This window comes from Danio aesculapii, chromosome 24 (genome assembly GCF_903798145.1).
Source record: "Danio aesculapii chromosome 24, fDanAes4.1, whole genome shotgun sequence".
NCBI lineage: Eukaryota > Metazoa > Chordata > Actinopteri > Cypriniformes > Danionidae > Danio > Danio aesculapii.
The window spans coordinates 14,563,093-14,578,116 of NC_079458.1; the positions used below are offsets into that span (position 1 = coordinate 14,563,093).

The 15,024-nt window shown below is 31.5% G+C and overlaps 1 protein-coding gene across 6 annotated transcripts in view; it reads right to left on the minus strand.

The window, feature by feature from the left end:
• Window positions 1-15,024, minus strand: part of dip2ca (disco-interacting protein 2 homolog Ca) — a 235,944-nt gene that overhangs the window by 30,371 nt on the left and 190,549 nt on the right. For 4 of the 6 annotated variants that reach the window (XM_056450840.1, XM_056450839.1, XM_056450837.1 and 1 more), the window contains 6 exons: window positions 13,428-13,636; window positions 10,634-10,748; window positions 8,046-8,247; window positions 7,847-7,956; window positions 2,884-2,964; window positions 367-490 (listed from right to left, as the gene is read on the minus strand). In XM_056450840.1, the coding sequence (XP_056306815.1) occupies window positions 367-490; window positions 2,884-2,964; window positions 7,847-7,956; window positions 8,046-8,247; window positions 10,634-10,748; window positions 13,428-13,636 (841 nt within the window). The remainder of the gene's footprint in view (window positions 1-366; window positions 491-2,883; window positions 2,965-7,846; window positions 7,957-8,045; window positions 8,248-10,633; window positions 10,749-13,427; window positions 13,637-15,024) is intronic. The other 2 variants (XM_056450841.1, XM_056450838.1) reach the window with 1 other exon arrangement.

Genomic DNA, 15,024 nt, shown 5'->3' on the forward strand with positions numbered 1-15,024 from the left:
TAATTGAATAGAATCTTTTTACTTTAACTAACTAGCATCAAGAATCACACGAAAAATGACCTGAAATGTGTTAACTAATGGAACCTTGCTTTAAACTATTACAGATGAATGAGCTGTGACCATTGTATTAAAACTAGACTGTGATGTTTCTGGTCTGCTACCTACAACAGGACTGGAATTATCGAGAAACATGATTCAGTATTAATAGAAATATTATTAGTAAAATTAAACATTTTTACCACAGTAAATTGTTCATCTGTGTACCTGACCTAATCTGAGACACCTGGTTTAAATGAGCATCATAAAAAGATACAGAGCAACTGATCACAAAACTGGGGTGTAGATTTGTAGCTGAATGTATCGTACCAGGTGGATAAACCAGTGCAACGTGATCCCCGTCCTGCAGGTGTCCTCGCTCCATCAACATGGTGGCAATCTTCTCTGCCCGCTTATGCAACTGAAGACACGTCAGTGAGCTCAAGACTGTACCCTGCATCCACAAACACACACACACACGCACGCACGCACGCACGCACGCACGCACGCACGCACGCACGCACGCACGCACGCACGCACACACACACACACACACACACACACACACACACACATCAACATCACATGTTCCCAGTTCAGGATGAGTTATCAAAACTCTTCTAAAGAGGGCATATAGTGTTCAAAATAGCCTGTTATGATAAATGGCTGCATTTTAAACTATATTAAAACAATGTATCCCTCACAAACCAGGCCGAGATCATTTATGAAAGCAATTCCTGCTCCCTGGAGGGGGGAAACAGTGCAGAAATAGAGACATTTCTCTGTAGTCTTTTTTTCTAAGCACAGGACCACGTTCGAAACACCTCTAGAAAATTAGCTGGTGGTTTCTTAATGCAGAATTGTAGTAGATTTTTTTACTAAATACTGTATATTTCTGCTTGCAATTTATTGGTTAGTCTGGAAGTACTGGTTATTGAAAACTGAGGGAAAGTTTATTTAGTTCTGCAGAATACTTTGTTATTTAAAACCAAAACCACCGCTACCTAAACTTTATCATTCCTAACTTCAAACTCATTCATTCTCTTATCGGCGTAGTCCCTTTATTAATCTGGGGTCGCCACAGCGGAATGAACCGCCAACTTATCCAGCACGCTTTCACGCAGTGGATGCCCTTCCAGCCGCAACCCATCTCTGGGAAACATCCACACACACTCATTCACACTAATACACTATGGACAATTTAGCCAACCCAATTCACCTATACTGCATGTCTTTGGACTGTGGAGGAAACCGGAGCACTCGGAAGAAATCACGAACGCAGGGAGAACATGCAAACTCCAAACCGAAACACCAACTGACCCAGACGAGGCTCGAACCAGCGACTTTCTTGCTATGAGGCGACAGCACTACCTACTGCGCCACTGCGTCGCACTAACTTCAAACTAAAATACCTAAATAAAAAATTATTTTATAGTCTTATTTAAAACTCTTTATTACATTTATTATAAAACACTTTTTTTATTACACTGAATATATGACATTTTATTCAAATGATCCAGAGCTATTTTTTAAACTATTAATGCAATTTTAAAAAAAGAGTTAATAAAAATAAAAGTATAGAAAAGACTTTAAAGAAAATGCATAACATTATTTTAAAAAGTTCAAGTTTATTTAGTTCTGCAGAATACTTTGTTATTCAAAACTAAACCACCACTACCTAAATTTGATCATTCCTAACTTAAAACCAAAATACCTCATTAAAATAATTATATAGACTTATTTAAAACATTAATTATAATAGCACTGACCAAACACTTTTTTATTACACTGAATATAAACAATTTTATTCAAATGATCAAAAACTATTTTTAACTATCAACTCAAATTTATTTTATTATTTTTATTGTACTCCTTTTTATTTACTATTATTATTACAGTTATACAGTTATTGTTCCTGCATTTATTGTTATTATTATGAAGTCATGCTATTTATCATTATTTTATTATTTATAAATGTTTTATTGTCTTGTTATGAAAGTTTAAAAGGGAAAAGTGGGAAGTCTTTTACTGTCTGTCATATCAAGCATTTATGTTCTTTTTACTCAATTAAAAAAAATATTTAATGAATAAAAAAGAGAAAACATTTTTTTAAAAATGCATAATTTTATTAAAAAGGTAAAGTTTATTTAATTCTGCAGAATATTACATTATTTAAAACCAAAACCACCTCTACTTAAATTTGATCATTCCTAACTTAAACGTATAGGCTCTTTAAAACAGTTTTTTAAATTAAATTTAATATAAAACACTTTTTTTATTACACTGAATATATGGAATTTTATTTAAACAATCAAAAACTATCAACGCAATAAAAAAAAATAATAACAATAAAAAGAGAAAACATTTTAAGGAAAATGCATACTATTATTATTAAAAAGGTAAAGTTTATTTAGTTCTGCTGAATATTTCATTGTTTAAAACCAAAACCACCACTACCTAAACTTGATTATTCCTAACTAAAAACTAAAATACCTAAATAAAAAATAATTATATAGACTTATTTAAAACTATAGTAATAATAATAAAACGGACAAAATACATTTTTATTACATTGAATATGTTACATTTTATTCAAATGATCAAAAGCTATTTTTTTAATTATCAACACAATTAAAACAAAAAATTATGAATTAATAAAAAAGAGATGCATAATATTATTAAACAAGGAAAAGTTTATTTAGTGCTGCAGAATAATAAAATGACACTAAATATATATATGAAATAAAAGGTAAATTAACAAGAGCTAATTTGTTCCTTTAAAACAAAAAACTATCAACCGCATTTAAAGAATTGAAAGAAAATGCATAATATTATTAGAGATCGTACCCTTGAGCTGAGGAGGGTGAAGAGCACATGATCTGGTGTGGTTTGGGCTCTCCACTGCAACACCTCAGACAGGAAGAGGAACTATGGGTAGAAAAACGCCCAAGATTATTACCACAAAATTCAAGACATTAAACGGAGATGATGTAATATTCCATATAAAGTATACCATTATTATTGTTTAGGTTTTGCATTAAAATCTCAAATTGAATATAATATAATCAACACAACCATTAACCACAGCATGTTTTCCTGCAATTAGCAAGACCTGTTAAAGTCATTAGCGATCAGTTTGTTAGTGTTATCTTAAAAGTAAGAAGTGAATGCAGACGTGCGTTACCTCGTCTCCCAGTGTTATTCTCACATCGGTTTGCAAGATCTTAAAAGCATGAAATAAAATTTCCATTCACTCAACGGGCCCGATTTTCATAGGCATGAATGGATGGAGGCAACAAAACAACACAAGTTTTGGAGTATAAAAATGAAGTAAAAAAAAAAGTCATGCATGACTGTGATTCTCCGAGCAGCAGATGGCAGAGGTAACATTTGTTGGTGTCAGACATGCAGGAGTGTGAAGGAATGAGTGTAAGAAGGGAGAGGACAAGAAAGGCATGCAAGAAGCAGCCAACAACTGTTGCATTTTCGGGTTTGTGCATATGTTAGTATACAAAATTTGTGTGTGAGGCCGACAGCTGTGTGTGTGTGTGTGTTTTAAGGTTATGGTGTTGTGCACAGCGGACAAGCTGACGGAGTAATGGCTGCCATCTTTCAGCCTGAGAGGGCAGAGTAATGATGCTAAGGTGCTTGACTGACAGTACAGTAAAACCAAAGACATCAAGTCAACACAAAAACAAGCAGAGCAGCCCTCCCAAACAGAGCCCAGAGTGCAATTGTTATTCAAATGGCATATGTTTCTGTAAAACTGCTGTTAAAATGGTAACTTTCACATTTTAGAAGCATAAAACTGTCAGGTTTTGATTTGGTGAGAATGAATGGTGGAACCCTTTAAGGTGATCTCTATGAAATCATATTTTGGGGGCCATTTATTGGTTAAACTGTGTACTAAGCCTTTTTTTCAACCAATAGACAAACCAGATGGACAACCAGGTGGTTATAGTGCCTGTTAAAAGGTTATAGAGTTTTTTTTTATATCATATATTCCTGCTGATGTATGTTGTAAATAATGCTCAGTTTCTTGGACTGACTGATCAGTTTGTTTCATAATATCTCAATGGAGTAGGGATGCAGCGATTATAGATTTTGGTTGTACGATTAGTCTGATAGTCTGAGGAATAATCATGGCTTCACAGTTATCACGATTATTATGCATTCATTGATTTCAAAACACTACTAGTTTAGAAAATCGCATATAAACCCATTATACTTTAAAGTGTTATTTATTGTTGCACAGTAACTAAATAATACAGCAAACAATAGTCCACTTCACTTTGAACTTAAAAATAAGTAAAGAAAAAAAGGTTTTGACATTTAAACATAATTAATAATTTTGCACTGAAAATAAACAACAGAACAATAAATAAATAAATAAATAAATAAATAAATAACAATGAGAATAAAAAAATTGTGTTTGTCTAATGTAAATCTAAGCTGATTGGTTCAGTTCTTGTCATATTACTCGTGGCATTCTTTCAACTAGGTGGGCCTGGAAAGCATGAGCACGTTGTGCAAGTCAGTCGCTTAAAGCTGTATAGAAGTGTCTTGAAAAATATCTAGTCAAATTTTTGTACTGTCATCATGGCAAAGATAAAATAAATCAGTTATTAGAAATGAGTTATTAAAACTATTTTGTTTAGAAATGTGTTGAAAAAATCTTCTCTCTGTTAAACAGAAATTGGGGAAAAAATAAACAGGGGGGGGTAATAATTTACGGGGTTTAATAATTCTGACTTCAACTGTATAATTTTTTAACTTAAAAGTGCAGGTAGTAGTAGTAGTATTTATGTTTATTGTTTAACTAGAATAATTGGCTTTTATATGGAAGAAAAATATTAACATTTTACAATACATGCACTAGAAATGATAATTTTATTAAATCTAAGCATCAAATATCAAATGGTTAAAAATTAACTCTTACAAAAGAATATTTAAATGTACCTTTGGGTCCATAAATACATCCATAAAAAATCTATCCTGTTAAAAATCACAGTAAATGTTACAATAAATCAATACAATAAATCACACTAATGTCATTTTTGTCTAAAAGTGCTGGTAAAGGTTGACTTAACTAAAAATCTTTAATGTTCTACATTTTAGATAATCTGAGTGAATAAAAACTAACAGCACATTTTAATTTTCGGAAGAATGGTTTCCCAGAATGCACTTTGTAGGGGTCGTGTGTGAAGTGACTCAAAAGGTCTGACAAGCCATAAGGGGTCAGTTCCTCTAATGCTAAATACAGTTGGGAGAATTACTGCAAGCCACACAATCTCCAAATAAATGAACTCTCAGTGAGCGCCAAATGTGCGTAATGCGTTGGCAGGTAACTTTATAAGGGACTGCAGTGTGTTAAAGTCGAATTGTAAGATTGATTACATGACTCTGATGTAAGTGACACAAGCAATTCAAACACACACCAGCTAATAAAGAAAAAAAATCACCTACTGACAAGCAACTTGGAAAATGTAACATCAGACATTTAATTAGGAGGCCTGAAGTTCTCCAAGTAATGATAGAGGCTGAATATTTCAAGCATTAAACCACCAAAATAATAGCACAGCCTTAATGTTTTAGTGACAGGTGCAGAAAATTGTCTTATTTTTTGTAATAAGAAAATGACCATAGAAGAGAAAAAACACATTTACATTCCATATTAATAAAAAAAAAATTAATGGTGTGCACTTTATATAAAGACAAAAAAAACCTATGTACTTTTTTGCGTCTTTCCTTAAAATAGCATGTTTAATTTTCAAAAATAAATGAGCACAATTAAAACAATACAATAAAAACTAAAAACATTTTTATATAAATGTTTTATGTTATTAGAAATGTTATTGTATACATGTTATTATATAAATGTTTATGTTATTATAATGTTATTACATAAATGTTTATTATAAATATTATTATATAAATATTTATGTTATTTTAAATGTTATTATATAAATGTTATTATTTAAATTTTATTATAAAAATGTTTGCTGTTATAAATGTTAGTATTTAAATGTTTTATATATGTGTTTATGTTATTATACACTTTATTACATAAATGTTTTATATAAATGTTTATTATAAAGGCATTATATAAATGTTTATGTTATTATGAACGTTATTATATAAGTGTTTATGTAATACATGCTATTATATAAATGTTTATTATGAATATTATTATATAAAGGTTTTATATAAATGTTAATGTTATTATAAATGTTATTATATAAATGTTTATGTTATCATAAATGTTATTATAAAAATGTTATAAAATGTTTATGCAATTATAAATGTTATTATATAAATGTTTATGTTATTGTAGATGTTATTATATAAATGTTATAAAATGTATATGCCATTATAAATGTTATTATATAAATGTTTATGTTATTGTAGATGTTATTATATAAATGTTATTATATATATGTTTGTTGTTATAAATGTCATTATATAAATGTTTGAATGTAAATGTTTATATATAAATGTTTGTTATTATACATGTTGTTATATAAATGTTATTATATAACTGTTGTTATAAATGTTATTATATAAATGTTTGTTGTTATAAATGTTATTATATAAATGTTTGTTGTTATAAATGTTATTATATAAATGTTTGTTGTATAAATGTTATTATACAAATGTTTGTTGTTATAAATGTTATTATATACATGTTTGTTGTATAAATGTTATTATATAAATGTTTGTTGTATAAATGTTATTATACAAATGTTTGTTGTTATAAATGTTATTATATAAATGTCTGTTGTTATAAATGTTATTATCTAAATGTTTATGTTATTGTAGATGTTATTATATAAATGTTATAAAATGGTTATGCCATTATAAATGTTATTATATAAATGTTTATGTTATTGTAGATGTTATTATATAAATGTTATTATCTAAATGTTTATGTTATTGTAGATGTTATTATATAAATGTTATAAAATGTATATGCCATTATAAATGTTATTATATAAATGTTTATGTTATTGTAGATGTTATTATATAAATGTTATATATATATGTTTGTTGTTATAAATGTCATTATATAAATGTTTGTATGTAAATGTTTATATATAAATATTTATGTTATTATAAATGTTGTTATATAAATTTTATTATATAACTGTTGTTATAAATGTTATTATATAAATGTTTGTTGTATAAATGTTATTATATAAATGTTTGTTGTATAAATGTTATTATATAAATGATTGTTGTTATTAATGTTATTATATAAATGTCTGTTGTTATAAATGTTATTATATAAATGTTTTATATAAATGTTTATGTTATTATACATGTTATTACATAAATGTTTCATATAAATGTTTGTCATAAATGCTATCATATAAATGCTTATGTTATTATAAATGTTTTCATATAAATGTTAACATATAAATGTTTTTATTATAAATGTTATAAACATGTTTTTTGAAAAATGTTTGTTATTATAAATGTTATTATATAAATGTTATTATAAACATAATATGATATTTTATTATGATATAAAGATATGATGATTTGATATATAAGTTTTACTTTAAAAAAATTCAAAATATTATTTGTGTAAAACTCGGAACAAAACAATATCATTTTATATAAAGAAATATGATATAATATGATATTGTAAATCTTCATCTCTCAATATCAGTTTTTTAATGTGCATATTTTAGTTCCTATCCTAAATGGGTCCCGGTTTGCTTGAGGTTAGCACTGAATGAGAGGGGAGGGAGGGAGAATGAATGGAGTGACTGCTGAAAATCGAGGCCCCATTGAACCACACACACACCTTTCTTGCCTGATCATTGTCTTCGATCTGGCCCAGATCTCTGCCGCTGGCCTGAGCAATCCTCTTCCCCGAGACCAAATTACCCACCATCACAGAGGCGGGTCCGATCTCTGCAGAGCCCAACAGAACAAGCACATCACAAACCAGCAGACCACACCATTTCTGACATTCGAGGTGACCTTGTGAGCCGACAACAGACCTGGCTGTTTCTGTCTGGGTTTGGGCAGGTTGGTGACGCAGGTGTGAGGGCACATTAGGACGTTACAGGGATGCAGGGAGCCTTCCAAAAACAGCTGCTTGGTCTCCGATAGGTGGATCCCTCCCAGCGGGGTCTTGGGAAGGGTGTTAGCGGGCACCAAAGCCAAGCAAAACACCCCGACGTTGTGGATGCTGTCTATCGCCTGTGGAAAACACATGGATTGTCAGTTTTTTTATTTTTCTGTTGACAGAGGTTGGGAGGGTTGAACTTGAATTGGGAAAGTTTAACAAGCCTGAATTTGAACTCAGGAGGTCCGATGGTGAAGTTTTAAAAAGACATATCTTGAAAATGTTTTTTCATTGTTTAAGTGCTATAATTGGATCCATGGCGCATCTATCAATGCAGAAAATGTCAAAAAGTACAACTCAGTAAGCAGGGCTGCACAATATATATAGTTTCAGCATTGAGATCACAATGTGTGTGTAATTACAATAAATATTCTAAAAGCAGCAGCTCATTAGTATTTAGAGGGACACACAAAAATATTGATTATTTATTATAATTTATTATATTATATTTATTATTTTATATATAATAATTCTGACTTCAACTGTATGTATATATATATATATATATATATATATATATATATATATATATATATATATATATATATATATATATATATATATATATATATATATATATATATATACAGTTTACAGTTATACACATGAATTTTTTTTCTTTTTTAAATAGTTCCTAAATGATGTTTAACAGAGCAAGGGAATTTTCACAGTCTGATAATATTTTTTCTTCTGGAGAAAGTCTTATTTGTTTTATTTTGGCTAGAATAAAAGCAGTCTTATTTTTTTTTAAAACATTTTAAGGTAAAATTATTAGCCCCTTTAAGCGATATATTTTTTCCGATAGTCTACTGAACAAACCATCATTATACAATAACTTGCCTAATTACTCTAACCTGCCTGATTACCCTAATCAACCTAACTTAGTTAAGCCTTTAAATGTCACTTTAAGTTGTATAGAAGGATCTTGAAAAATATCTAGTAAAATATTATTTACTGTCATCATAGCAAAGATAAAATAAATCAGTTATTAGAAATTAGTTATTAAAACTATTATTTTTAGAAATGTGTTGAAAAACTCTTCCCTCCGTTAAACAGAATTTTGGAGGAAAAAACAGGGGGGCTAATAATTCTGACTTCAACTGTGTGTGTCTGTGTATATATATATATATATATATATATATATATATATATATATATATATATATATATATATATATATATATATATATATATGTATATGTATATATATATATATATATATATATATATATATATATATATATATATATATATATATATCTAAATGCATATTATAAAACTATTTGGATGCACCATGAATTGCCACATGGTGACAAATAAAGTGTATTGATATTAACTGAATTGAATTGAATTAAATTAAACTAAATTGAAAACTGTGGGAAAATTGAGGAAAATTTGACAAGAAATAATAATAATAAATGGTGTGTTTGGTATTTGAACTAAATCTTCACAGATAAACCAGCTATATATTTTACATCGTATGAAAAGGAGCATCATATTATGGAGCTTAAAGTATGACAAAACAGTCTCCACTTGAATTCATTCATTCATTTTTCTTCAGCTTAGTCCATTTATTAATCGGGGGTCGCCACAGCGGAATAAACCGCCAACTTCCACAGCAGATGCCTTTCCAGTACTGGGAAACATCCTTATACACTCATTCACACCAGGAGGAAATCCACACGAACACGGGAACAATATGCAAATTCCACACAGAAATGCCAACTGACCCAGCCGGGACTCAAACCAGCGACCTTCTTGCTGTGAGGCGACAGTGCTACCGTGTCAGCCTGAATTATTAACAATTGTATTTTAATAAAACTGAAAATATTTCATTTTTTACTTAAAAAATTGAACACCTGAAATGTAATTTAATTTATAAATTTACCTTTGGCTTAGTCTCTGCTTTATCAAAGGTCACCACAGTGGAATGAACCGCTAACTATTCCAGCATATGTTCTACACAGCGGCGACAGCACAACCCAATGAGCCACTGTGCCACCCATCTGAAATTTAGGACAACTGAATTTTAAGTTAGATTTTGAGTTAGATATCCAGTTTGTAAAAATACAGTTTCATATTATTTTATAACTAATTTTAAGCTCCATATAATATGCCCTTTTAAAAAATAGAGTGTGTAAGGAAGCTGCCAGCTGAGACTTGACCTTTACAGATGCCTCAGGGACAACCAAACTGCCAAACAAGAATTAGAAATACGAAATTTGCAAGATTAATGACCTACAACAATGAAGGTGGAAATGAAGGCCAGTCTCCATGCCTGAGTGCACCTTGTTATTTTTGCTGGTAAAGTGCTTACAGAAAGTTCGCAGGTCAGCAATAGCATGATCTCTAATTCAGTTTGGATGTGGACTGGGGTTATAGAGCGAATAAGGTGACTCCTGTCGGACTGGACACAAATAGTGAGTCGCCGCTGTCCAAATCGATTGGCATGGCAAATACCTGCAGCACTCGGCTCATCCACTGGAAGCTGTCCTCTTCTGTAGAGTCCGGCCTCTGCTCTGCTACCACCACAATCCTCTCATCATGCAGGACGGTCACTGAAAACACTGCTATCCTAAATAGGGAGGTAGAGGAACCAGAAGTCAGAGTTTTAGTGACAGGCAACAGCAGAAATACCTGCAATCAGGAACTGCTTCTGTTAATGGATGTGGCCTAATTTGGTCGAACTTTAAGATTTAGAATGAAAGAAAACATAATCATTTGAATAATAAAGAACAAATAGAATAATTTTTTCATGCAAAGAGATACACACATTAACATGCAAAAATATAATAATAATATAATATAAATGCAAAAGAGGGAAAAACTAAAAACAGAAAAAGAGCTTAAAAGAACAGCCAGGTGTGTGTGTGTGTGTGCTTGTACATGTAAAGGTAACTGGATGGACAGGTCAAAGTATATAAACAAGAGAACATTAAAAATATATGCATATAAACATGCATAAAAGTATAAAGCATATCGTCAATCATAAATAGTATATAATAATAGTAATAGTAATAAAAGTAATCTAATAATAATAATAACAGTTAAATAACTTCAATAATTAACATAATTCTGCAGATTATGAATAATAAATGTTTAGAAGTATAATAAAATGTATTTATTTCTTAAAGTTATTAGTTATTTACTAGTTATTATTCATTCATTCATTTTCATTTTGGCTTAGTTCCTTTATTAATCTGGGGTCACCACAGCGGAATGAACCACCAACTTATCCAGCATATATTTTACACAGCGAATGCCCTTCCAGTTGCAACCCATCACTGGGAAACACCCACACACTCTCATTCACACACATACACTACGACCAATTTAGCTTGCCCAATCCACCTATAGCGCATGTCTCTGGACTGTGGGGAAACCGAAGCACCCGGAGGAAACCCACGCGAACACAGGGAGAACATGCACACTCCACACAGAAGTGCCAACTGACCCAGCTGAGGTTTGAACCAGCGAACTTTATTGTCGCCACTGTGCCACCCACTAGTTATTATGTTGACTTTTATACTACTCTGTCCTCGAAACCAAACGTATCTCCTCCTAGGCCGTTTATGCTACAAGGCTCAAATTTGGTCAAAATGTGCCGTCTGGATTTAAGATTGTTGCTATATCTCCTCATGCCAATCAGACTTATCGTTTTTGAATAAGAAAATGTTAAATATTACATTTTAATAATCCGGGAATATTAAAAAAAACAAACAAGCCCCAAATTTGGCCAAAAGCTAGCTTTATCAGACTTATAATTTTCCAATAAATAATTATTAAGCATTATTTTGACTTAAACTCCATATTTTTTCCTGATATGGGAAGACATTTTTACTTATTGTCCATTTCCAATTTTTAACTGTCATAGAGACTGTCTTAGAGACATCGGGGTTGATTTATATCACTCATATTGGTAAGAAGTTTTGATGTATCATCACTGAGCTGTCAACTGTCCCCATGGCAACAAAACAGGCTGACCTAGCCACCATTTAAAAACAGCAATATCTCTACATCAGAACATCATAGTGACCTAGGTATTGGCTTGTTTGACTCACACTAGCAAAATGGGACTTCCTGTGTAGTATGCACGGTAACAATGATAAGCCAAGTGCTAATAAGGATTAGCTACATGCTATTAATGATTATCTAAATGCAATAACATATGCTAGAAATGCCCACTAAGTATTAGCATTTGATGAAACATGTATACGAGCGTTGCCATTTAGCAACTGTTTAGCAACCACCTTGCATTGCCATAAACATTTTAGCAACTGCCTAGCAACCACTTAGCAACTGCTGTGCTTTCTGCCAACTGCCATTCCCAGTCCTAGCGCAGTAATGTTGGCTTTATTTATTTATTTATTATTAAATAAAATGTATTATTATTAGATAAACTAAAATGTTATTATCTTACATTTACATAGTACATCTTGTATATATCTCCCGTTCTACCTCAGAACTGTTTACTTCACCTCACCCTACCTCCCCCTCTCATCCCCTATTTTGCACTACTGATTATCGTCTACAGTTATTTCTACTGTAACTTGTTGTTTAGTTTGATCTGTACTGAAAGGATATATTTACAATTGCACTGAGTAGTAAGATGCACTTAATCTCATTGCACATGTTTATAATGTACATTGTATACGTGTACAGTACGGTGAAAATAAAATGCATTCTATTTTATTCTAAATGTATAACACTTCAAATTTCCAAATTTTACCAAAAAAACCTAATAATAATATTAATAAAATGTATTTAATAAATTATAATATGCTTATTTTTGTATCCTCTAATAATAATCACTTAATTATAATCATGAAATCAAATAATTAAAATCCTAATTCAAATTATTACATTTTTAATCAAATTATTATTGTCACAAAAACATTTTTAGAAGTTTATTTTTGAACATTTATTTGTTTGCATGTACTATATCAGTTATTTTTTTATTTTGGATTTAGTTTCTAACCAAAAATAACATACCAACACTAATATTACATTATTACTGCAATACACCAGTTTTATGACACTGTTTAAAGCTCCATGAAAATAAAAAACAAATGAAACTAAGCAACTGCACCACAACACGCTGAGCTCAAGCTCTCGCTCCTGCCACCCCAGCAGGTGTGAAACGCATTTAATTTACACTCTGCATGTCCAAAGCAAACAAGCTCTTGTACTATATATAAACCTCCCATTCTTTGATGACGCAGAAGAACACCACTTGTTTATTCGGACTTCTCACCTGCCCCTGTACACAAACTTCATGGGTTCCACCGCCAGCGCCGTGGCCACAATATCATCAGCGTTGTGTCTCCGTCCACTCACCACCATCAGACCGTCCATCTTTCCAGAGACAAACACCAGGCCACCAGGACCAATGAAGCCCAGTAGCCCTGTGCGGATAAAGGGATACTCGCTGATAGGAGCCCCAGAGATGGTCATGGGAAACACCTGACAAAACAAAAGCCAGCAATCTGGATTAAACTTTGCAACTTTTCCCTCATTTAACATTGAGTGTGTATAGCTGCAGATAAGCAGAGAAAGTAAACTTTGCATTTAGATTTAAAACAAAATCAATATATTGTTTTCTGTAAGCAAGTAAACAAGAGTAAACAAGAAGATTCTCCCATAAATTTGAAGCAAAAACTCTAGGCTACAAGATCCAGTTCTCAAAAGTCTTGTGAACAAATATTCTGTGTGTGTATTATGAAGTTATTTCAGTGACTTCGAAATGTTAGTTTTTCACCCGCCGTGCATAAACAATCATCAAACCATCTGAAAAACAACATAAAACATAAATGTTGCTAACGTAATACTGTAGACCACTTTGTGCTGTTTACAGCGGTATTAGACTTTAGCCATGTATATGTTTATAAGCAACTGAAAAAAGCAAATGTCAGGGCACATCAGAACTTCTCCAGGCTCCCAAAACACCCTCAAACCCTACACAGGTGGCAAACTCAGTTTCAGGAGGGCCACAGCTCTGCACAGTTTAGTTCTAACCCTAATTAACCACAACTGATCAAGCTAATTAAGTCCTTCAGTTATGATTGAAACCTACAGGTGAGTGTGTTGAAGCAAGGTTGGAACTAAATTATGCAGAGCTGCGGCCCTCCAGGAACCGGATTTGACACCTGTGCCCAAGAAGGTTAACTCATAAATTTCATTATCATTAGATTTAGTTTTTTGGAAATGATAGAAATCTATAAATATTAAAAAATGTATTTAAGATTTGTTCAATTTCACTGGCCGAGTGCAAAGATGTACTGTGATAATCTGCTTTTGTTTTAAATGCTAATTATGTTAATTACAGTGCATCCGGAAAGTATTCATAGCGCTTCACTTTTTCCACATTTTTTATGTTACAGCCTTATTCCAAAATGGATTAAATTCATTTATTTCCTCAAAATTTTACACACAATACCCCATAATGACAATGTGAAAAAATATTTTTGGAAATTGCTACAAATTTATAAAAAAAAAACCTGAAAAATCACACGTACATCAGTATTCACAGCCTTTGCCGTGAAGCTCTAAATTGAACTCAGGTACTTGATTCCACTGATCCTTCTTGAGATGTTTCAGCAGCTTAATTGGAGTTCACATGTGGTAAATTCAGCTGATTGGACATGATTTGAAAAGGCATACACATGTCTATATAAGGTCCCAGTGTTGACAGTGCATGTCAAAGCACAAATCAAGCATGAAGACAAAGGAATTGTCTGTAGACCTCAGAGACAGAATTGTCTTGAGGCACAAGGCTGGGGAAGGTTACAAAAAAATTCTGCTGCTCTGAAAGTTCCATTGAGCACAGTGGCCTCCATCATCCATAAGTGGAA